This window comes from Cynoglossus semilaevis, chromosome 4, assembly GCF_000523025.1.
Source record: "Cynoglossus semilaevis isolate Cse_v1.0 chromosome 4, Cse_v1.0, whole genome shotgun sequence".
Taxonomy (NCBI): Eukaryota; Metazoa; Chordata; class Actinopteri; order Pleuronectiformes; family Cynoglossidae; genus Cynoglossus; species Cynoglossus semilaevis.
In genome coordinates this window covers 13,262,924-13,286,568 of record NC_024310.1, presented here as the reverse complement: position 1 = coordinate 13,286,568, position 23,645 = coordinate 13,262,924, and the positions used below count along the sequence as shown (strand labels likewise).

Below are 23,645 nucleotides of genomic sequence, written 5' to 3'. Positions count from 1 at the left end.
AAATTATTGTGTTGTTTGAGTGTTTGAGCATTTTTTTCTTCTTAATCTGAATCGGAATCGGAAACTGAATCACATGGAAAAATCCTTTACTACGGGTCGATTATGTTTTAAGGCATTTTCAGTCAGTTCCAAGTAGGGATGTTTCAATACAACTTTTTCATGTCAGATACCGATACTGCAACTTGGAAAATTTGCGATACCGAAACCTTTCTCGTCCAGCCTGCCACGGGCTACCATTGCTGAGGTAGTAGTTTACGACATGTAAACGTTATGTGGATCTATTGGGCTCAGGTATTGGATCGAATGGCCTATAGTACCGATCCTGAGTATCGTATCAAGCCATTGCCAAGTTCTATTTACTATTAACCTTTTATGGGATAGCTGAGTCTACCCCGACTCACCTGAAGACTGTGTCCAGCCCAGACGGCTCTGACGTCTCTTTTCATCTCAAACTGCTCTCCCTCAGATTGAGACGCATCATAGTAACCAATGGTTTGAAATACTATGTAACCATTTTCGTCCATTTGCCAGTTTACCAGAGCATAACGAGCCACAGGGTCTCCAAAGTCGTCAAAGAAAACATTGTCACCAACTTTTGTGGTGAAATTGACCTTGGTTAGGTAATGCAGCACCTGAATAGAGAATGGACATAGTTTTCACATCACTAGAAAAATGTAGAACATAATACATAATATGAAAGCATATTCGAGATACAGTAGATTTTTAAAAAATCTCTTTTTTATTTCACTCCAGTGTAAGTCTTAAAGAGGTCATGAGACTAAAATCACTAGTCACAAGTATTAAATATACTTCTTAAACTGTATATTGTTACATACTAGTATAACTGTGCTAGTGCTAAGTTCCATATACCTTACAGTACTGTAAATACAGTACAGTACTGCCATGTCATGTCAGGGATCAGGTGAAATAGTGTAATATCAAACTTTGAAGTACATTATTATCTTGTCTCCCCTCATGACATATCCTTTTAGACAGTAGTATTCTACTATATATAACAAGTAGTATTTCGTAAATGTATCTGTGTTACCTGCCACGGCTGTACATTTTCTTTGTCCGCACACGTGTTGTTCTCAAAAGGCCCTTTTCCCTCTTCACACATCAACAGCATGTGCACAGCGTGAGCCACAGCGTACGTAGCCTTGTACACGTTATTCAACAGACTGGCATCTGAGACATCAGTGAAGCGGGTGTCGGTGTCCCTCAGAGACTCCAGCCCAGAGCACAGGCCCAGAGAACCTGGGGTTTTCGGAGGAGATCTGAGGCTGCAGCCGAACACGTTCTCCCACAGCTCCAGCAGGCCTTGGTTCCCTGGTGCGGTCGAGGGTCTGCTGTTCACCAGGAATTCCTGCAGTCCAGGGATGTGAGCGTTGAGCGCGGCAAAGCCCACTGCCCCTTGCACCACAGCATAGTTGACAGCAGAGGCGATGTAACGGTAAGTGATCCAGCCCTCGCTGCCCACCCACTGCAGGCCTGTCACATTCTGTGCGTGCAGCTCTTTGATCAGTATGTCCAGGTCAGTGCCATCTGCAAACGCCACAATAACCTTGGAGGTGGATTTCTTTATGATGTCCACCACCTCCAAAAACAACTTCCGTGGATCTGTCCGGTAAATAGCCACAGAGTACTCAACGCACACACCTTCCTTTTCAGCTGCTTTCAGGAAGGTGGCCATGCCACCGTTGCCGTAGTCACTGTTGGTCCTGATGGCACCGACCCAGGTCCAGCCGAAGTGTTTTACTAACTTTGCCAAAGCTCTGCTCTGGTAAATGTCACTGGGTATGGTTCTGAAGAACGAGGGAAACTCTCTCCTGTTACTGAGACATGCACACGTCGCAGAGTGACTGATCTGAAATGACAAACACAGACAAGAAGTTTGACATTTTATCAACATTTTTGCTTTGATTGACATTGATTAAAATGACAGGCTGTCTACATGGGGTGGGAAATCAATTAAATTAACAAAACTAACAAAAGAGAATTCATCACAGATATACCTGGTGACTTCCTTGTCTGTGGATTTTGTATTGCTTCTAAATCTTCTGTTTTAAAACCCTGCTACAGGATTTACACAGCCTTTAATCCATTGTTGGTGATTTTTCGCTTTTGTTCTCTTTCCTCATTTATTTTACATCAACCACAAAAGCAGTAGCATAGAGTCATAGGGAAAAAATCCTGTCTGTATGTAAGATATCATTAGCGTTTTAATTAAAGCAGGTTATGGCACCTTTGCTAAGACTGTGATAGAAAAGAAATAACATGTTTTTTTTTTATTAAACATGATGGAAATAAAACATGTGAATTATGGTGAATATATATTTGTTATAAACAACGTCATAGCAGATGATGTTCAATATTTACACAGAACATCTAGAACCAGTCAAACAGTACGAGCATCAGTACACAAAGAAGTAAGAAGTCATCATTTTACAGGTAGAATGCAGTGTTTGCCTCAGTTCATGTCACCTCTCACCTACAGATACAAACAAACACAATCCCAAACTGCAGCATGAAACAATGTGATTGCTCACACTGTTACCTAAACAATAAGAAAAAACAAGAAACAGTGAGACTTGTCTTCATTTGACAACTTGTTTCCTTGGCCTCCTCCACTCACTCACCACAGGAATATGGAACGGTCCCATGGTGCGTGCTATACCGATGGTGGAGGTTGAAGTGGTCTCCCCGATGACAGCGTGCACACTGGAGGGTTTGTGACAGCTCTCCCCCTTATTCTCATTCTCACTATACTTATTCATCAGGTTGAGGGATGCTCTGATGGACAGGGGGATGCTGGGACAGGAGTCAAAGATCCTGTAGCCCAGCGTGACACCCGGCAGCAGCTCGGAGCTGTTGTTGATCTCTTCGATTGCGAACATCATGGTGAAAGCATACTGCAGCTCTCCTGGGTCCAGTCTTTAAAAGCGGGGGTGAAAAACATTGTTTTAGGGCCAATATTAATAAGACAAAACAATAGAAGCTGTCTCGGTGACCTTACCCTTCACACTGGATTGTTCCTGGATCCTCTTGTAGATCTGGATTAATGCTAACTGGATGCTGGTGGAAGGAGAAAATGCCTCCAAAAATAATGTCCCCATCCTTAGAAAACTGGGACACTTCTTCAGTCCTATATGTTTGACACACAGGACTTTCTCCTTTGGTGGTTAAGAGGGAAAGAAGCAGCAGCTCTGCGCTCAGCATCAGAGTCAGTACCACCATTGCTCACTTCATCAATCCACCCCCAAACTCCAGGTTATACCCACTGAGTGCTAAGCATTTATAAGGTTTTTTTTTTTTTCTTCAACTACCATAAAGCCTCTGGGATTTTCATGGATTATGTATGAATATTGTTTTTTGTCACCGTACCAATGACAGCCCTTGTGTTTGCACTGACAGAAGGATGGACCAATTATTTCATCTTTATTATAATTCTGTATTATATCAAATATTAACTTAGGATGGTCTGGGCTAAAGTATTCATTTTTTTAACAAGAGTTTTGTTTTATTTTCAATTACCTCTTAATTGATTTTAGCTTTAAGTTTTTTATGTTTGACTTACTATTATGGCAATGCTTGAAACTTTTTTATACATGAATTTTAATCACTCACCATATGTTTAAACATTAAATGTTGTAAAACATCATGGAAATTACTGTTCCAAAATCTGATGATTTAGTATGCAGATGACTTACAGCTGTTATCATTTGTTTGTACCAACTCTCACACTGTCATCTCACAAAATACAAACAATTCCCACTTGTTCTAGACAGTGTGCCAAAAAACTACTTTTGGTAGTTTGATCAGTAAAAAAAAACCATCTGAACAAGGCAATTTTGAAAAAAAAAATGTGACACTTTTATGAAAGTGTTTTTCCGTTCTAACTCAGTAGTATTTGAACAATGTAGGTCTTTACCTCTGTCTGCATAGTAGGAGTCTGGCAGTGTAGGTTTCAGTAATTATATATATATTGATTAAATACAAATATTCAGTTAATATTTGTTTGTTTGTTTGTTTTTCTTTTTTCGTGATTATCCTTTTCCCATCAGATGTTTCTTGGTGTTAAGTTCAGGTTTAAAGACTAAAATGAAACATTTTGGAGCAAAAATGCAGAAAAGTATTCCATAACTGGAGGCTAAAATGGCGAAGATCTCCACAGCCACAGTGAACTTCCCCGGAGAACTGACGTATGCTGGGATGAAGGTGATCCACACTGCACAGAAGATCAACATACTGAAGGTGATGAATTTGGCCTCGTTGAAATTATCTGGTAGATTTCTGCCTAAAAATGCAAGTACAAAACACAACATGGCCAAGAGTCCGATGTATCCTAACACAGCCCAGAAGCCCACGGGGGAACCCAGAGCACATTCCAGAATGATCTTCTCCTTGTAGTGTTCCATGTTCTTGAAGGGAAACGGAGGGTTGATGGTGAGCCACAGAACGCAGATTAAAACCTGTATGAGAGTAAAAGCCAGAACACTGAGTCTCTGTTGAACTGGTCCAAACCATTTCATGACATTACTGCCTGGAAGTGTGGCCCTAAAAGCCATCAGCACCACGATGGTTTTCCCCAGGACGCAGGAGATGCAGAGAACAAAGGTGATGCCAAAGGCCGTGTGTCGCAGCATGCAGGACCAGTGAGACGGTCGGCCGATGAAGGTCAGAGAGCACAGGAAACACAGAGTCAGGGAGAAGAGCAGCAGGAAGCTCAGCTCTGAGTTGTTGGCTTTCACTAGCGGAGTGTCTTTATTGTGGAGGAAAAGTGCAGCTACAGCTACAGTTAGGACAATTCCAAAAAGAGTGAAGAACACCAGGATTTGACTCATCGCGTCAGTGAAGGAGAGGAACTCAACAATCTTCAAGACGCATTTATCTTTGCGTCGATTGGACCAGTACTCCTCAGGACATTTATTGCATCCAATGGCATCTGGAATGGAAGTTTGAGTTTGTTTTGTGTCGATCCAATATATTAGCACATTTCTGAAATTCTCCTTTTAATTTTGATGACTTTTGTATGTGAATAAATATACAGCATGATTGTTAGTATCTGGGTAACATTAGCTTAAATTGTTTCCAATATTAAATTGGGTGAATATTGGATAAACTATGATAAGAAGCTTAAATTAGCAGACTCGAGCCGGTGATATGGGTTGGACATAAGCTGAAGAAAAGTAGTGAATAGTGACACATGATGTTCGAGACAGAGCTACTGGTGTAAAAGGATGTCGAAGAGGACATTGAGAATATTGAGCTAGCAGTAGAGGAGGTAGGAGGAAAAGAAAAAAAATAGCAATTAGCTAATTACCATGTTAGCAAAAGTTTGTCTAAAATTTGCATGAAATATCATGTAATACCTGAAAGTTAGCTACTAACTGTAAAAGATTATAATAGCTAAGCATTAGCTTAAAGTGGTTAAAACAATTTTCCCAGGCGCAGAAGACCATTTCTTAACCTGACCCACACCATAGAAAACTTTAGCAGGCAGCAGTGTAGGCATATAACCAGTAAGTCGGAGTTGTTGTATTTAGCGTTGATAGCACCTGTGCTGTTGTTGATTTCTCCCTCTGCACACGGCACGCAGTCGTAGCAGCAAACAGGTTTTCCTTTTTGCAGTACTTTATGAGTTCCTGGATTACAGCTGGTGCTGCACACCGACACAGGAGGCTTTAGAACGAGAAGAAGAGTAAAAATGGCATTTAATTTAAGCCACAGGGGTTACCTTTAACATTAATTTTGCGCTAGCTCGCTAATGAAGGCTAAATTAATGACACCGACACAGGAGGCTTTAGAACGAGAAAAAGAGTAAAAATGGCATTTAATTACAAAGTGAAAGGGCTCAGTAGCCACAGGGGTTACCTTTAACTTTAATTTTGTGCTAGCTCGCTAATGAAGGTTAAATTAATGATTACCTTTAAGCCTTCCACCTTCTACCATCCTCATTAACTCATATTTTTTCTAAATATTTAACATATATATTTTTTTTTTCTAAATATTTAACATACAGTATATATATAAAGTCTAAAGTCAGGTTACATACAGTGTTTGCTTCTTCTTTTTCACCAGGCCAAACTATGTCTTCAGTTTTGAGAAGGAACTTCTGTCCCATGGGCAGCGAGGCGTCGTAGTAACCCACAGGTTTAAAGTGGACAGACCCATCTGGTCCACGCTGCCAGTTCACCACCTCGTACCGAGCCACAGCTGCACCAGTGCTGTCAAACCAAACCTGTTCTCCATTCTTAATGGAAAAGTTCACTTGCTTCAGAGACTCCACCACCTGAGATACAACATTCAGTGTCAGTTTACTTAAACAACAATTACAGGATATGAACAAACCTACGACATATTTATTATGTATCTAAATTACTGTTTTATAACACTAATAGGTTAAGAACATTGTTTTAGTGGTCAGAGATTAAATGTTTGTTTCAAAGTTAACTCACGGTGGCACTGGAGCTGCTGTAAGGAAAACGGTGTCACTGAGCTAACTCAAATAATGTTTTTGAATGTTTCCACCTGATAGATCAGCTGTTCAATAACATATCATTTAAACTGTGATGTGACTTTTCCGTGTGAAGTCACTGGTGACAAGTAATTGAGTTACAAAGGAAGGTTTCTGCTTGTAAAGGATGGCCTACCAACATAGAAGCTTTGCTGTCAACATGGGCTAAATTGGCTTATTTTTTTCACTTTACCTGCCAGGGTGTAATCTTTCTGGTCGTGTCACATCCCTGACTCCCAGAGCAGTGAAGCTCTTTGTGCAGAGAGAAGGCCACGGCGTACAAGGCTTTGTAGATGTTGCTCGAGTACCGCAGCTCTGACACATCGTCGTCATAATCTTTGAATTTAATTAAATCATGGTTGTTTTTACAAAATTCTGTCGGTACCACATTTTTTCCCACGGGACACTCTCTGTCCCAGAACCCTCTGATTAAAAAGTCGTTCAGACCGCTGACATTGGCCTTCTGCACAGCAAAGCCCAGAGAACCTCCCAGCACGCTGAAGCTGCTGGGAGTCACCAGACTGTCGGCCGTGATCCACGCCTCCACGCCAATGAACTGGCGACCGGTGATGTTGTGCAAACTCATTTGCTCCAGAAGATTGTTCATCTCCACGTGAGCCATGAACGCCACGATGACGCGGGCGGTGCTCTGTTGTATCACCTCCACCACCTTCATCAGTTTCTCAGGCTGCGCTCTGTGAAACTTCTCCGTGTACTCCACACACACACCCTCCTCTTTGGCCGCGGCAAGAAAAATAGCCATGCCGTTGTTGCCGTAGTCACTGTCACTATTGACTGTCCCGACCCAGGACCATCCAAAGTGCTTGACCAGATGAGCAAGGGCTCTGCTCTGGTAAAGGTCACTGGCTATGGTTCGAAAAAAGGACGGAAAATCCTCCCTACTGCTTAGACACTCACACGTGGCAGAATGACTAATCTGGAATTTCACAAAGAAGAATGTTGAGTCAATATAGTTCTTTAACAGACTGAACACAAAAACACATGACATAGAAATGGAAGTGAATGGAAGAGCAATTAAAAAGCAGGTCTGAAGGACAGTTGTCATTAGTCTGAAGTAGTTAGTGTGTAGATTGATTTAAATGTATCTGTTAAGTGTCCATATTAATCTTCTTTACTTTAAATCAAGTTATCTTAAGATTCTCTGATTTATTTTATTTTATTTTTTACCATTTGGTCTTATGACGACCAAATGTACAGAACACAATACAGAGTAAATTTAAGGGCCAACAATGAAATTGAATGAAAATACTCCAACTTACAAAGAGTAAATTTAAGGGCCAACAATGAAACCTGTCAAAATATGAGCCAAAAAATACTTCAACTTACAGTCAAATAACAATATTAAATGTATTGTTTGTCAGAAAACATTAGAATGTCTTAATCATATTCAAAAATACAAATTCAATTCAAACGGTGCTGAAAAATTGTGTGAATAAAAGCTCCTCAGTAAAAACAAAAAACAAATGGCAAATGCAATCAACATATAAACAGGGCAGATAATAGTGTGCATTAGAAGAACAATAATGTCAAAAAATGGCCCATGAAATCGAAGCGGTGACAAGACTTGTATCTTGTATCGGCCTATGTCTAACATATTGTCATTAAAAACAAAAGAAACAGACAAGAACACAATGATCATCCATAGTCCTACCACTGGTATTTTGAAGGGGCCTATGGTGCGTGTGAGCACGATGGTCGACGAAGATTCAGACTCTCCAATGATTGCATGAACAGCAGACTGACCGGAACACCTCGGTCCTCCCGTCAGCTCTTCACCATTCATCAAGGCCATAGCTGCTCGCATCGAGGACAACGTGGAGCCACAGTTGTCGTAGATTCTGTAGCCCACAGAAATGTTTGGAAGAAGGAGAGTGTTTTGGTTGATTTCCGAGATTGCAAATATCATGGTTTGGGCAAATCGAAATTCCCTCAAGTTGACGCTAAAACACACAAAAAAAAAAATACTGTAGGAAACTTGGGTTTACTGTGATCCTAGTATTAAAATGACCATTACCTGGAGCAGGTGAGTCGAGGTGGTGTCTCTGTGAAGGAAAGTGTAAGTTCAGAGATTTTGCTGTGAATAGAAAAAACTCCTCCAATCATCACTTCTCCCTCTTTGGACAACAAAGGGAATTCTGGACTGGCCAGAATCTGACAGGAAGTAGCGTTGTCATCTGCAGCTGCAAATACAAACAAAAACTTGATGAAAAACAGGCGTCTGATCACAACAGGCATGTTCTGAGTACAGACCCCGATCAGGAGCGACTACACTCAGAATCAATGATCACATTTATAATCCTAGTGGACAGCAGTTTTAAGTGCAAGCTTTCTGACCAATCAGAGTTGGAAACTTTTTAATTGGCTAGCTGGTCGGCGTCACTGATACGGTCGCACCTTGTTACTTTAACTGCAGTATTTTCTGCTGCAACAGAATCTATACAAAGAACGTCCCCAATGTTTACAATTTACCGCAACTCAACCTACCGTAGCCCATCTTCCAAACATGAAGGTGGGCTACGGTGATATATTAACCTCACTTTTGTAATGTTTTAGATAATGGCGACCCTCCCCAAAGGTGAAAAGGTGACACTGACTGGTGTTTAAATAACGTTTAATAGAGTTTTGAAGAAAAAGCTGTGATGTTGTTGTGAGGGGGTCAACGATACTGGTATCAATCCAAGAGGAGAACCTTTAGAAGATGTTTTAGTGTCTTCTAAGACACATTAAGGCCCAAGGCTGCATAATTACCAATTACTTACTCAGTCATGGGCCTTGACTGCTAGACAAATAGTGATGGTTCACTAAGTCACTGGTCTCTGACTAAATGTATTAGGGCTGCTAAAATTAGAGCATTAATCACTTGAAGGTCTGGAGAATTATCAGCTAAGTAGTAAGTTACACCATGGATAGTTTGCTTTCCTAATACACAGTTGACACACAAGTGGTTATCTGTGCCCACTGTGGGAAATGCCTGGGCTTCAGTTTAAAATATCATGTCAACTCCCAGCGTGTGTTTGTAGAGGCTTCAACTTCAGGTCAGACGGTCACACTCATATCACACCTGCAGTAAAGTAAGTCTACGACTAAAAAGCTGAAGGACACGGTTGTCAAATGGACTGTTGGACACGAAGTATCAAGCAACTCCTGACATGTTCTACAAACCATCGTCAAGATAAACATTCGTGACTGACATCCACCGACTCTGTGGAGCTAGAGTTTGATTTATGACTCAATTCGTGACTGACATCCACCGACTCTGTAGAGTTTGATTTATGACTCGTATATATTGATTGATTAATTAATTAAAAATAAAAATAGGAGTCAAACACACACATACACATGTATGCAATGTGTGTATATATAAATAATGTAACCATTTGGTCATAGCTCAGAAACAAGTAACACTTGTAACCAATTCAAAATTGGAAAAGTTTGTATATGTTTATAAAAGTTTTGACATCTAACAGAAAGGGAACAGTCAAACACAGTTGATTGATCAGTGAGCAGTGAACCATGTGATATTTAATTTGACTTTGTTGTTATTTTCTTCAGACGGATGGGTGAATAATAACGAGCTCATTAACCTCTGGGGTCCTCCTTAATTAAAAGCTGTCAGTGTGTTTACAGAGGCGCCTGACCTTCACCGTCCTGGCTTGTTGTTGTTGTTCTCCCACTGGGAGCTCATTGAGTTTAAACACAGGTGGTGAAGTTCAGGTGTCTGGAGGTTGACCGTGACACGAACACCTCAGGCTCCTCAGCTCCTCTCAACAACATCAACAAAGTAACAGTAACAAGGTCTCTCTGGAGTTCACGTTTCATCTTTACCTGAGGCTTGATCTGGAAACTTCTCCCAAGTCTTACATCATTTAGCAGAAAAGTAAAGTCAGCCGTTAGAGTTCCTCATACAACACTGTGTGCTTTAACTAAAAGTTATATATTATAAAATAATGGACCAAATACACACAGCATAAAGAGACATAGACATAAAGAAAAATATGAACCTGAAACTGAAATTTGATCAATGCCAATACATAAAATATATTTATAAAATAAAATATATTTGCAGTACAGTCACACAAGCTCTGAATTATGTCTATTCTTATATAATATGTAACACTTTTTTTAAATTATCTGAGTTCCCATACAGTTTTGTGATGTCTATGTAGATTCCTATTCATTCACCATTTCATTGTTCATTTTTTCCCAGATAAATTGCCATATATTGCACACATACATTGTCAACACACAAAGGACCAAAGCTTAACATATATAAACATGTTGCCTTAAAATTTTCCAGACTAAAGCTTTGAATTGATTGGAAATTTCAATCTGGTTAATCACTGTGTGGCTGTGGATTAATCACAATTAATGGGGAAAAAATGGAGAGGACTTTCACACTTTTTTGTGTTAGAGTGATGTGTTAATATGTAAAAATGTCAATACATAAAAATGTTAAAAAACAAAATATATTGAAAGAATTCTGAACTGCATCTTAATGGTGACTCGTAGAACGTAGTAATCAGTCTTCAGTCCCTCAACCAAAGACTTACTAACTGTTCTTCGCTGGTTTAACCTGGTCTACCTGCAGTCAGACAGCTTGGGTAAAGCAGATGCATGCTATAAAAAATATTTAATATTTCAGTACCAACGTGGGTGGACAGTGAAATTATTGGGCGTCCAATGCGGGATATTCTGCCCAGTGGTAAAAATGTGTTATTAATGTGTTGAACTTAACCTGTTAATTATGATCTAAAAAGTTAGTCTAACAGTCTTTAGGTTAGTTAAACTATAGATCCAATTATGATAGAGTTGTTGTTCACTTTTGAACAACAAACTCCGTCTGGACTTAAAACGATTGTAAACAAGATTCTGCCCGAGGCTGGGCTGGAAAGTTGCCTGAACTGTTGCATCATGTCCTCCTCTGGAGATCAACTAGAGAACAGAACAATAGGATCACTGCAGGTCTTTGGTTAATAGGCTTCATTTCCACATAAACAAATTTGAAACTCATTACTTTAAATTGAGAATCTGTTTTTCCTTAACTTTTGTAAAGGTCAGAAAGTACACAGGGGTTGGGCAAAGACTTTTGAAAATTATTCAGACTGCATAAGAAATGTAACGACATTGTTGCCATAAAAATAAAATAAAATAAAATTCTATTAAATAATAAATGATGCGGATTACTGATAGTTCTTTAAGTCTCAGATGTTGTCGTTTTTTATATATATATATATATATTGTGGAGACCACACAATATTTTTGTCTTTGATCCTCACAAATCACAAGAAATCCAGTCACAGGTCAGATTGGACAGTTCAGTGGGCCAAATGCAACCTGCGAGCCACCAGTTGATGATCATGGATATGCAATATATATAAGTGTGATATTGTGTCCAAACTATGCCTCCATTACCGCCTCTTAAGATAAATAATATACTAAAAGTTAACCAGACATCTTTTAAAAGTTAGATAAGATATTTGATGGCTAGACGGTGGTGTTGTGGATAGAGCTTGTGCCTTACAACCAGAAGATCAACAGTCAGGGGTTAAGTGATACATGATTGGCTCTCTGTATGAAGAATTCTGCATATTCTTCTTCTGTGTGCATGGGTTTTGTCCTACTACACAGGTTTTTTTCATGTATGGACTCAAACGTACATGTCACCATATGTCGATGACATAAGAATGTTTGTCTCAAGTTTCGCTGCAATTCTGACACTGATTATACAGTAGCTATTCCTTTGAAGCTAATCTGTTTGTTAAATGTAGTATTTTAACATTTATTGAGTTATAAGCTGCACACAAAGCTTTTGCCTCAGGTTTTTTTCAGACATTTTTGTGGGTTGTAGTTAAGCTCCCTCTGTCGTACGACAATGTTACATAATTGGTTATGCATCATTTTATACAATTAAAATGTTTTGTACACTGTGTTCCTAAGGGGAAAACAACATTTACTAAATTACTTTATATTGAAACATTCCTGTCCCTGGGGCCAATAGGAGGTCTCGTATCCCCCACCTCTTTGACTTCTGTGAATATAAAAAATTACACAATAGCTTGTAATTATTATTATTATTTATTTATTGTTTGTGCTAATATTTTAAGAGGAAACCAACCAGCAGAACCTGGGGTTGTACCCACACTCCCAGTGTGTAGTGGTTATGACACCTGCCTTACAAACAGAAGGTCTTGTGTTTGAGCCCTATTGAAACCATACTTCCATACATGCTCTTCACATGCTCTTCAGTCTTGTGTTTGAGCCCTATTGAAACCACACTTCCATACATGCTCTTGTATGTCACTTTGGATAAAAATGCTAAATGCATACATTTAAATGCTAATGCCATAAGGAAAATATTAATGTACATTCAAACAAACACTTTAAAAATTAAAACTCAATAGTAGACAAAAGGTTGTAAAATGTGCTGCTCTGCTCTGCTCTGCTGACATGTTTAAAAAGGCTGTTTAGTTAAAGGCAGAGAAGCGGACAACACTTAAATACTGTTAAGGTGTTTTATCTATGCTAAATTGAATTTGTTGGCCATAAATACAACAAGAAAGATTAAAGGTCACTCAGTGTTAACATGGAGTAACTGAGAGAGCCTTTGAAGCCAATAATATTCACCTTTCTTTATTACAAAAAAAATGTTAAATAATTTGCCCAAAAAGCCAGAATTAATACTTTTTCCCCATCAATCCTTATTGAAACTATATGCGTCAAAAATAATATTAATAATATTTTTCATATACCGAATAAGTTGGTCAGAACTGTATAAAAGTTTCAAAATAAGTTGGTCAGAACTGTATAAAAGTTTAAAGTTTCAAAGAGAAATATTGTTTCTGCTGTTGTTTTGGACAATGTTACATCATCATTGTTGTTAATTAAAGGTTGGATTTAAACACCTGCTCATTTCCAGAGCTCCAGCCTCAGGCTCACATGTCGTCAGACTCCAAAGAAACACCTGCCTTTTCTTGCCCATTCCACTCCCGGCTGTTCTTTACTTGGTCTCATGGGTAAAAAAAAGTAAATTGGCAGGTTAAGACAGATGTCATTATTTAAACAATAACAAATATGAAGTTTTGTTTTTATTCTTTTTAAATACCCAAGAGTCATTTTACTTCAGGGCATAACAGATTTGATTTTCAAAACATCAGATGCTGTGTGGTTATTTTTCACAAGTCCAAAATTATAATAATAAATATATAATAATAATATATAATAAAATAATAAAATAAATACACACGCACACAAGAAAGTACACAGACAAATATGCACATAGGAGATATCTTTATAAAGTCTTTATCTTTATAATTTCAGATTGTTGTTTTCATTTTAAATCATGTTGATGATAAGAAAGTGTTTTAAAATATAAATAATAAATTATAATACTAATTTATTTAAAAGTACTACATTTACTTGATACGTGAATGATTTTAACATTGTCAAAAGCAGAAAATCAATTTATAGCCGTTAAATCTTTAAAAACATAAAAATAAGTAAGCCGAGTAAAGAACACATTCTGAGTGTTTGGAGAAATTCACCGTTAACACTGATTGTTGGAGGTGGCCTTATAGTCTTGTTTTAAGTTTACCAATATTCTGCCACTGTTTTCTGATTCTTATAAAATCTATAACTACACAGCCATGCTTTTAGAATTCAGGATAAAAATTACAGGAAAAAAGTTGTGTACTGCTGAACAAAGCTGGCCAAGTTATAAACGTATAAATCTCTACTATTCAAAAATATGCTTTATATCAATAGTAGTAATAGGAGTATCAATTCTGAGGTATTGATACTCACACTAGTATCGATTGAATATCAATTAATCCCATAAAGTATCGATATTAATAAACAAATGAAAGGAGCGCATAAATAACTTACTACAACTAACTACATACAGGCCTTTGTGCTGCAACAAATTGAACAGATCATTCATGTCATGTGACCACTGACCAGAAGAGGGCAGTGACTCCATGTGATCTTGTCCTCTAGACATCTTTGTCACTTAATGGTAGAAATTAAACTAATTATGTTACAGTGTTAAAAATAAAGTAATGTCATTTGTTGTGACTAATATGTTATGATAAATAAAAGTTTAGGTTTAGTTGAACTAAAACTCTGGTTCAAAGTTTTGTCTTCTTTGACATAAACATGTTGATGTTCAACTTTCCTCAGCTCTGCTTTTTCACTTGTGGCCTCATGGGTAAAAAGGTAATTGGCAGATGAAGAATGATGAAATGGTTAATAGAAAAACAATATGACAGTGTTTTATACCCGAGAGTATTTGACCTTAAGGCACGGCTGACTCAAGACTCAACAACATCTGATGCTGAGAGATTATTTTTCTGAAGATTAAAAACAAATTGTACACACATGGACACAAGTAAACACAAACACACAGAACAACAACAGAAGTTAAGTTTCAAAGTCTTAATTATATTGGTTAATTTTCCATTTAAATTTACAATTAAAATCTCCTGTATTTCGCTGATGAGCTGCGACTATTTCTGATTCAATTTTCTGAATCAGAAATAGTTAAAGTATTTTGGGAAAGTAAAAGAAATGCACATCAGAATATTTTAGCTTTTTTGTTTAAAGGAAAATCATGGATACTTCATGTCTGATTGCGATTCATCAAGTTATACAATACTGCTGTTGTATTTAATTAAACTTAAACTCACGTTTCTGTCTTTTGTTTTTCCTTTATTTTTCTTTCTTCTTTTTTTATACAGTATTTTGTATTCTTCGTGTCTGAAAAACCTAATCGCTCTAAGGACACAGTTCCATAATTAGATAAATTAATGAGTGTGGCTGTTAGTTTTAGACCACACATGTCAAACTGAGGCTTGGGGGCCAAATCTGGCCTAAAGTGTAATTATATTTGGCCTGCGAGAGCGTATTAAATGTGTACTACAGTTGGCCCACCAGTATATAGCCCCTATATACTGGAATGATTTGTAGTATTAGCTGTGTATGTGCTATGTTATAGCACATACATTTGTTGTTGTTTTTTGTTGTTGTTGTTGGTGGTGTTGTTGTTGGCCTGTGAGAGCCAATCACAAGATTCCAATATTTTAGATACAATATACTGGTAAACTGGTAAACTATTATTTTCATTCTTAAATGAATATAATCACCTCAAGGTGAAATTGTATTATTATTATTATTATTATTATTATTATTATTATTATTATTATTATTATTATTATTATTATTATTATTAACAACTGGTTGAAGGCCAGAAGTGGCCCACGGGCCTCAAGTTACCTTTAGACACTGACAACATACTGCTATATAATGCTGTAAATTTGCGCTACAGCGATTCACTATTAGAGTGTTTATGGTATTATAGGAGTTATATAAATACTTACATGATCAATTAAAATAATAATGAAAAACTGAGAGTTATCTGAGAGACTGACCCAGATATATGACACCTATTTGTCGTAATGGCTTGACATTCTTTAATGTAATTATCTTTAGTTGGTTTGTGTTGTTTTATTGTTTTTTTTTATTTTTTATTATTGCTTTGAAAATCAGATCTAATGAACCTTCCAGTGGATTCACCACCTGCAGGAAGGTTGGTACGGTGCAATGTGATTTGGGTGGCGACTGCTGCCCCGGCGACCCGGTAACGGATAAGCGGATGAAAATGGATGGATGGATGGGATGGATCTAATGAACACACACTAGATTTAAATGAACTGTTTCCATCATTATGTATTTATTGTACGTTGTATTTAACATGCACAGACTTGAACAAAGAGCGGAACGTGATAACTGCTCCTCTCCGTGGACAAATGAGGTACAGCAGCTGCTGCTTGTCACACAGGCTGTTGGTGAAATCCATGAAATTGCCATAGATGAAGCCTTGGGAAAATGCACTATTATTATCGCCAATAACGATTGAACAAATTAGATTGGATTTTTTTAAGTGGTCTTTTGCCTATGCCCTATGAGGCAACGACATTTAATACAATACAATACACTCTGATTTTTGTTAGCTAATATATATCCCTTACCGTTGTCTACAATAATAAAATACTGACATTAATTAATAAAAACATTAAATGATTTAAATGACTTCAGAACGATCAAAATGTCACTGATTGCGCAACATGTTCCAAATTGATAACACACGTGTAGCAGTCATATTTACTACTACACTACACAGCGTGTGACGTCACGTCTTCTTCTACGGCACCTTCACACGAGAGTAGACATGGGCAAACTATGGCAAATATTGGTACAAAGTTGTCCAACTTATGGTAAATACCCATTTCCATTTGTCTTTTTCCTGCATTGCATTAAATGTAACTTTAGTTGATGCCACCTTGGAGGATGGCCCAGCGCTCTGCTTTGCACATTCAGCCAGGACTACCGGTGTTTATTTAACTACTAAAAGGAGTACAGTTCATATGTTATTTGCGTTATAATTTAAATAATTAATCTCGGTAGCATCAAGGCATTCCTCCAGGTCTTGAGATGTCTGCCTTGGCAGATACTGAACTTCCACACATGGCTGATTTGTTTGTAAACCTTTTAGGTGAGTTTCTGGGTTGCGTCGTGGAATACTGCAGTCCGCCCACCGGTCAAATCATTTTAGGACCCTAAAACTGTATCGTTGTCTTACAGCAAGTCTATGCTGCTTTTGAACGAGCCACGGCCATAAATTGGAACTCCCAGTAATGCTTTGCGACCCTGTCACCGGCGAGCTAACGCCATTTTGCCACTAGATGGCAGCGTTGTCACAGTCGATAACGCAGAGAGATTTCTGAATTGTGGATTTTATTATAAAAAAAGAGAAGATAATGCAGTTCAGGCAAAAATGATGGTGTGCTAAGAATAGCGTGGTGAGTGTGTAATAGACATAGAATTGTCAACAAACTCATCCATTGACATAGCGCCCCATTTAAAAAAAAAACAAAACACATAACCACAGAGAACTCTTTAATTATTGTACTGTTTTACCATTCTCTTTTTAGCCATTGATTTGCCTGTGGTGTGTTATTTATTAAGTATTAGTTTCATTTAAGGAACATGCATTGAAACTGATTCTGATTCTTTAGGTCTGAAGGAAATGTCCTCTGCTGATTTTCCACAACGGAGGAAGTATATTGTAGTGATGAGATTACAGTACAAGCACAGGAAACCTCTGTACAGTAAGTACACACTGAACATTCTGCTGACGTTTGTTTTTCAATGCAGTGACTTTGTTCAGAATCACTAGAGAATCAGATTTTACTGTTGTCTATGGCATTTGAAGTGATAGAGCTGGATCGACTGTATGGACATTTTGGACAGGGTAGCTGACCGCAGGTTAGCAGGTGTGTTTCAGGATGATTGGCATCGTCCTGAGGCAGGTCACTGTGCAAACAGAAGAAAGCTGATGCCTTGGCAAGCTTTAAATTATTCAGGAGAGGGCATGAGCTCAGTGAGAGAGAGGGAGAGAAAGAGAGGGAGAGAGAGAGAGACTAAAACTTGGAGTCACTCCACCAAGGGAAATGGCGTATGCACCACAAAGTCACCTGCTGTGAACCAAGGTATTTATTATCATTTCTAATGTTGACTTCAATTCTGTTCAATTTCTTGCTGATTCTACACTTTCTGCTCCTGGAGATGGTGATGCCTTACAGCTTCGACTCTGTGTCCTCTTAGTCGGTGCTGTCTCCAGGGGCCTTAGTCAGAGAGTCTGGGGGCTTTAAATGATCTAATGTGACATCACTGATATTCACATTGACCATAACAGAATACATCATTAGACAGCAGAGGAGTCTGAGTGGATTATTTGGGTACAAGGAAGTCAGTCTGCTGTTTGACAGCTGATGACAATGTATTGTTTGACTTCTGTGCTGTACAAATACAGTTATAATAATAATAATAGTTATTATTATATTGTGTAGTATAGTGTTGGATATTTCAATCAATTCAATAAAAAATAGAAAAAAATCATAATAAAAAATATAAAATCAAGAAAATAATATTTCATTATTTCATTTCATTATTATTGCCAGCCTTCATTCAGTGAAGCAGGGTGATCCATTCTATTGACATTGACAACAACAACAAAACTTTTTTCTTGAGTGTAATCTGATTCACTAGGTGTTAACTTTATCTCTTTTTATTTTATTTTATTTTTTCAGTGGGGGGTTCACGTGGTCACATGTGTTCAGGACAGAGTCCCCCTGCTTCAGGTTGAGAACAGACAGTTGATGCTGGGAACAGGTGCAGCTTGTGAACCTGTGTGCAGCTCTTGAATAGATCTTTTGTGCTTCTGCCCAACCTAGAAACGGAGCAGTGTAGAGTTGAAAGAGCAGGTGAACCTGATGATTTTTGACCACTCCCCAGGGTGGAGCGGGGAGGGAGTAAATGCTGGAAGTTAAGGCGGGGGATGTAGTTGTTTTGTCCATTACTTTACAACTATACTTACCGAATTTACCAATGTAAACCATGTCTGTGGTTGTTTCATTCATTTTATAGTTTTGTTCCATTTATTTTTTAATGGCGATAGATACTAAAATTCCCAGTAACTTCTTTCTAATTGATTCACAGAAACCTCCGCACGTGGTCATCGAAATCAAGATGTAGTGCGCCATATTAAACGCTAGAGGGAACAATATTACAACAAAGTGCTTGCATAGGACTCCTATCATTGAAGAATACTGAAAATGTCCATGTGTAAATATTTTCCTGGTTAGGACCCTGCTCTGATTAGATGGTAAATCAAAAATGTAACTCATACATAAACCCGTTATTTACTCTGGCGACAGGATATTTGCTATGTGTTTCCTAAAACAAGTTTATTATGATGTTGTTGATTATATATATATAGTTTGTTTTTATGTTTTCATCATTTTCTCCATCTTTTAACTAATCAGCTTATTACATTTCCTTATACTTGCCGTTTTTGTTTTTCCCTTGACTCTCACTAAGTCTTTCACCACAAACCTTTCTTTAAGTTCTAATTTTACTTTGTTTTTTCTGAATTTGAATCCAACATATCTGAAGGGTATTCCTTTAGCTAAATAGTGGATCTGGTGCTCATTGTAAGAAACCCCGTTACTATCTCTGAGCAGATGCAGAGACAGCAGTGGAACATGTGCAGCTGTCAAATCTTTTTCCTCAAGGCTATGTTCTTCTCTGACAAGTTGATTAGTGAGGAAATAAGTGTTTTGAACATAGACGAGGTAAAAAAAAAAAAAAAAAAAAAGACTTGTTGCTCTTGGGAATGTGCTCCGTGTCTCTGTCATAGCTCAGACCTGGGTTGTCCACATCAAGGGGACGTCTCAGACAACCAGCCTCTCTGTGTCTCTCTATCTTTGTGCAACAAGCAAACAGGAAGATTGTTTTATTTTCTATCTCGTCAACACACACAGTGTCCGAACTACATAAACATACACAGCGTGTTTGTATTGTCAATATAGTACGGACTAGGAAAAACTGGTTTCTGTGGTAGGTGTGTCCTGTCAGGTTTGGGAGTTGAAGGATTAGAGCATTTACTGCAAGCTACATGAATCTTGTTTTTTAGTAGTTTCTCTTTGACTGAACAAGGTCAGAGGGCAGATCATAAAAGAGAAGCTGCAGCTGAGACATGGTCAGAAATATGCAGGAAATGAGGTTTACTAAAAACACTTTCCATCTGGATAAGAACAGCAGCAGATCAGACAGTGTGTCTTATTGACACCAAAAACATGTTGTTCAAACTGTGAAGTGAAGCCTACAAGTCAAACACAGAATATTTGCCCATGAATGCCTCATGGCTGTATAGAAGGTGGGAGTGTTGGAGCTGTCAGAGCGTCCTTCGTTTTCCTTGCTCCCTCCCTCCTCGGCTGTGACTGCCCCTCTTCTACTATGTCGCTTGTCTTTTTGCTGAAAAGGGGAGGCTCTAAGTAATCCAATACCTGACTAATTCATAAACATTACTGTAACTCGCCGAACTGCTCTGACAAGTGCAAGGTCTTAGGCTGACATCAGTAGAAATTAGGCTCACAGCTCCGGCTGCATCTCTCTGAAGCCGGATTTGCTTGTGAAAGAAAAATTCTTAGGAGGGAACATATTAAAAACAAGGCTTTACTCAAAGAAAGAGTGGAGGGGCATCTGGGCACAGCTTCAAATGACTGCTTTTGAAGAATGATAGATGTAGCCGTGGGCTCCTTGTCGTCCGACATGTCTCAGGACAGTTCTGTGAGAGACATGGCTGAGAGCGAGACAGACTGCTCTGAGGGTCTGGATGAGGTTGTCATGGCCAGTTTACCTCTGGATCCGTTCCCACCCAAGGACTTCAGAGGGAAATTCAAAAAGATGCGCCACAAGAAAAGGCCCACCATTCTTGAAAGTAGGTGCTGTTTTTATTGGACGAGCTGTTGTGATCTCCACAGAAGTTTGGCTTTGGATACTAAAAAAGAAAAGAAAAGTGACCTTTTGGGCAGCTGCTAGCATCACAGTGTGAAATGTCTCACCTTCTTTTTGTATTTGTGCCCTGCTGTCTGATGTGTGTCGTGTTATTAAAATGGGAGAATGTCGCACGTCTGTGAATATCAAATAGGTTGAGTTCACTGGCAGTTATTGATTTAATCTTATCGTCCAATGCTATCAAATACCTCTGCCTTGTCAAATATTAGTTAATGCCATTGGCTAACAGCATCGAGTGAAAAGACATTTAAAATGAATTTGAAATTAACCAGGATATTTTGTTAGCCACAAATGCTATTTGGTGTATTAATGCACTTTTGTGGTCCTTCTACTCAATGGTTTAGTTACTGACTTTTCAGGCAAGGAGGCAAGAAGGAGCAGCTTATGAATAGGCAGGTGTGAAAACTAAGCAACAATCCTCGCATTAAGGACAGGGCCCTGTGAACACTCAACAAGTCTGGCTATATATGTATATATTTGGCGTGTTTATAGTTTGTCTACATGTTTTCATAATTTTCTCAATCTTTTAACTAATCACCCTATTAATTAAGTTATTGTATTAGCCCCCATTCCCGATGTTTTTCCCTTAGCGCTTAACATGAGACATAACATTACATAACATTTAGCATAACAGAACAACAGTTACTTAATGTTACTGATATATATCTAATACATTTATAGATGGGGATCAATAAACTTCAGTAGTAAACAACAATATGGCAACATTAGCTTGTGCTAAAACAAAGCTAAGTGTTAACCAAAACAGATTTTTCTTGAGCAATGTAACAGGTGCAAAGACAAAAAGTTCCCACTGTGTGGAATGAAGCACATACCTAAAAGTCCAGCGAATTGGAAAAAAAATGAGAAAAATGTGAGGAGTGAAGAGCCCTGTAAGTGAGACGTCATGGTTGGAGGGAGTCAGGAGTTGGACATAGAGCATGGACGTCTTAACAGGACATGTGGACATATCTCACATTCTTCTCAGTCATCAGGGCTTGATAATGTAATTACCTAATAGATGTCAGAGCCTTTAATCAGCTGAAGTCTAATGAAAATCACCATTTGTGGTTTGTAACACTTACATGACTGTCTGTTCTGAATGACATTAAAGTAATTGTCTCCAGACTGCTGCAGGGACATTAGCTCTGAGTGTCTGGTGACTGTTGTCTTTAATCTAACACATTTAAAGATAACCATAATGTGTTTTTAACTGTCAACAGAAGAATTAGATGAAAACTGTCCTGTATGACACAGCTTTTAGTTTTTTAGGACGAGAACATGTCAATTATTTCTATATAATGCGATTCTATAGTTGACAGATACTTGTCAGACATGTACTGTTTTCTTTTTAATTGAGTGATAAGTCAGGAAGGGCATTTGGCCTTAAAAATTGTTTTTACACAGAAAGTCAAATAAATATTCACAATTTAACAACCAATAATAAAACTTTGTCCAGAATTAACTTTAAAAAAGTGCCAACGAGATTCTGTAGCACAAGTTGCTGTAAAAGAAACCCAACGATTATTTAAGAAATAAGGAAAAGACCTTGACGATAAAAGTATAGCAAATCAGAATTTCAAATTCCGTCTGTAAAAATAAGTATGAAGTTTGGTCCAAAATGTTAAAGATTAGTCAGGAAGTCAAGGTACAGCAAAACCTGTTATCAAGTGTTTACCAGAGGTTTAGAATTATAACTAAAGGTCACACAAAGATGTCAGCAAAAAGTGTTGCCTCTGAAATAGCACATTCAATTTGTAATGTTATTATTCTTTAAACTATTTTAATCAGACAAAAAATCCCAGTTACACAAAGTGAAGACCTGTCTGTTTTTGATAAATGGATATTTCTGTCCATGTTCCTCAGTGAAGTTTTTTTCACTTCACTGTCTCTGACAGACATCTTACCCAACCTTTGGAGAATTACATAACTGTCTGCATCTCAGTGGGCCTCTCACTGGACGACTGAGTCCCACCATATTAAGAAGTAACGAAGAAGTTACTCTCGCCAACTGTTTGTTCAACCATCCATTTTCATCAATCACCGTTTTCCCTGATGGGCTTCTCTGCATCGCTGCAAAAAAAAAAAGAGTTAGATCTGCTGTGATAAGCTGGCCTCACTATTTTTTTTTTATCTGAAAACATCACAGACACACAAGTATTTCCTGTGTCCATTTTCCTAATCACTCCGGCCCCTGTAGTTAATGGATTCTTCCTGTGGCCACGCCTCACCATCCCCGAAACACCAACACATTTAAAAACCTTTGAAACGCAATCAGCACCGATGTTTTTGCAAAATGTTGTCCAAAGACAATGGAACGACCAACATTTCAGACTCAATGGAACTAAGAATGAACTTTAGCACTATAGCAACACGATCAAAAACTAATTCTAGAATTCAACGGGGGGTTTCCAGAAATGTGTGGTGTCAAACCTACTGGCCGGACTACTCTGCAGAGCTGCTCTGTAAAAGTGACACAGTCATAACTACCATTTAGGTTATTTGCTTATTGCAAAACAGAAGCAATTTTCTCAAGTTCCTTCAGGTACAACTAAATGAACAAGTGTGTCAGAAGCAGCGATACCTTCACAAATGATGACAAGTATACCGTTGTACAGGGTGGTGAATAGGTCAGTTGTCTCTCCCATTTTTTGGGGGTGGGGCTTAAATATTTTAATGACCTTTGGCCAGATTTCTG

The 23,645-nt window shown here is 38.2% G+C and overlaps 3 protein-coding genes across 3 annotated transcripts in view; 1 reads left to right on the top strand and 2 right to left on the bottom strand.

Moving 5' to 3' along the window:
* LOC103378187 (extracellular calcium-sensing receptor-like) overlaps positions 1-3,365 on the bottom strand; it is a 4,604-nt gene extending 1,239 nt beyond the window's left edge. Inside the window, exons 1-5 of the mRNA XM_008309304.3 lie at positions 3,017-3,365; positions 2,640-2,934; positions 1,049-1,867; positions 392-632; positions 84-152 (exon numbers count right to left, since the gene is read on the bottom strand). Of these exons, the coding sequence (XP_008307526.3) occupies positions 84-152; positions 392-632; positions 1,049-1,867; positions 2,640-2,934; positions 3,017-3,237 (1,645 nt within the window). The 5' untranslated portion in view covers positions 3,238-3,365. The remainder of the gene's footprint in view (positions 1-83; positions 153-391; positions 633-1,048; positions 1,868-2,639; positions 2,935-3,016) is intronic.
* Positions 3,366-3,890: 525 nt separating this feature from the next.
* Positions 3,891-8,656, bottom strand: LOC103378182 (extracellular calcium-sensing receptor-like). Its single transcript, XM_008309298.3, has 6 exons — positions 8,553-8,656; positions 8,190-8,478; positions 6,711-7,454; positions 6,056-6,292; positions 5,559-5,682; positions 3,891-4,945 (listed from the first exon to the last, which is right to left on the bottom strand). Exons 1-6 carry the CDS (start codon positions 8,639-8,641, stop codon positions 4,047-4,049), a joined length of 2,382 nt encoding a protein of 793 aa, XP_008307520.2. The 5' UTR covers positions 8,642-8,656; the 3' UTR covers positions 3,891-4,046.
* Positions 8,657-20,065: 11,409 nt separating this feature from the next.
* Positions 20,066-23,645, top strand: part of frya (furry homolog a (Drosophila)) — a 37,541-nt gene continuing 33,961 nt past the window's right edge. The window contains exon 1 of the mRNA XM_017032190.2: positions 20,066-20,873. Coding sequence (XP_016887679.1) covers positions 20,669-20,873 — 205 coding nt within the window. The 5' untranslated portion in view covers positions 20,066-20,668. The remainder of the gene's footprint in view (positions 20,874-23,645) is intronic.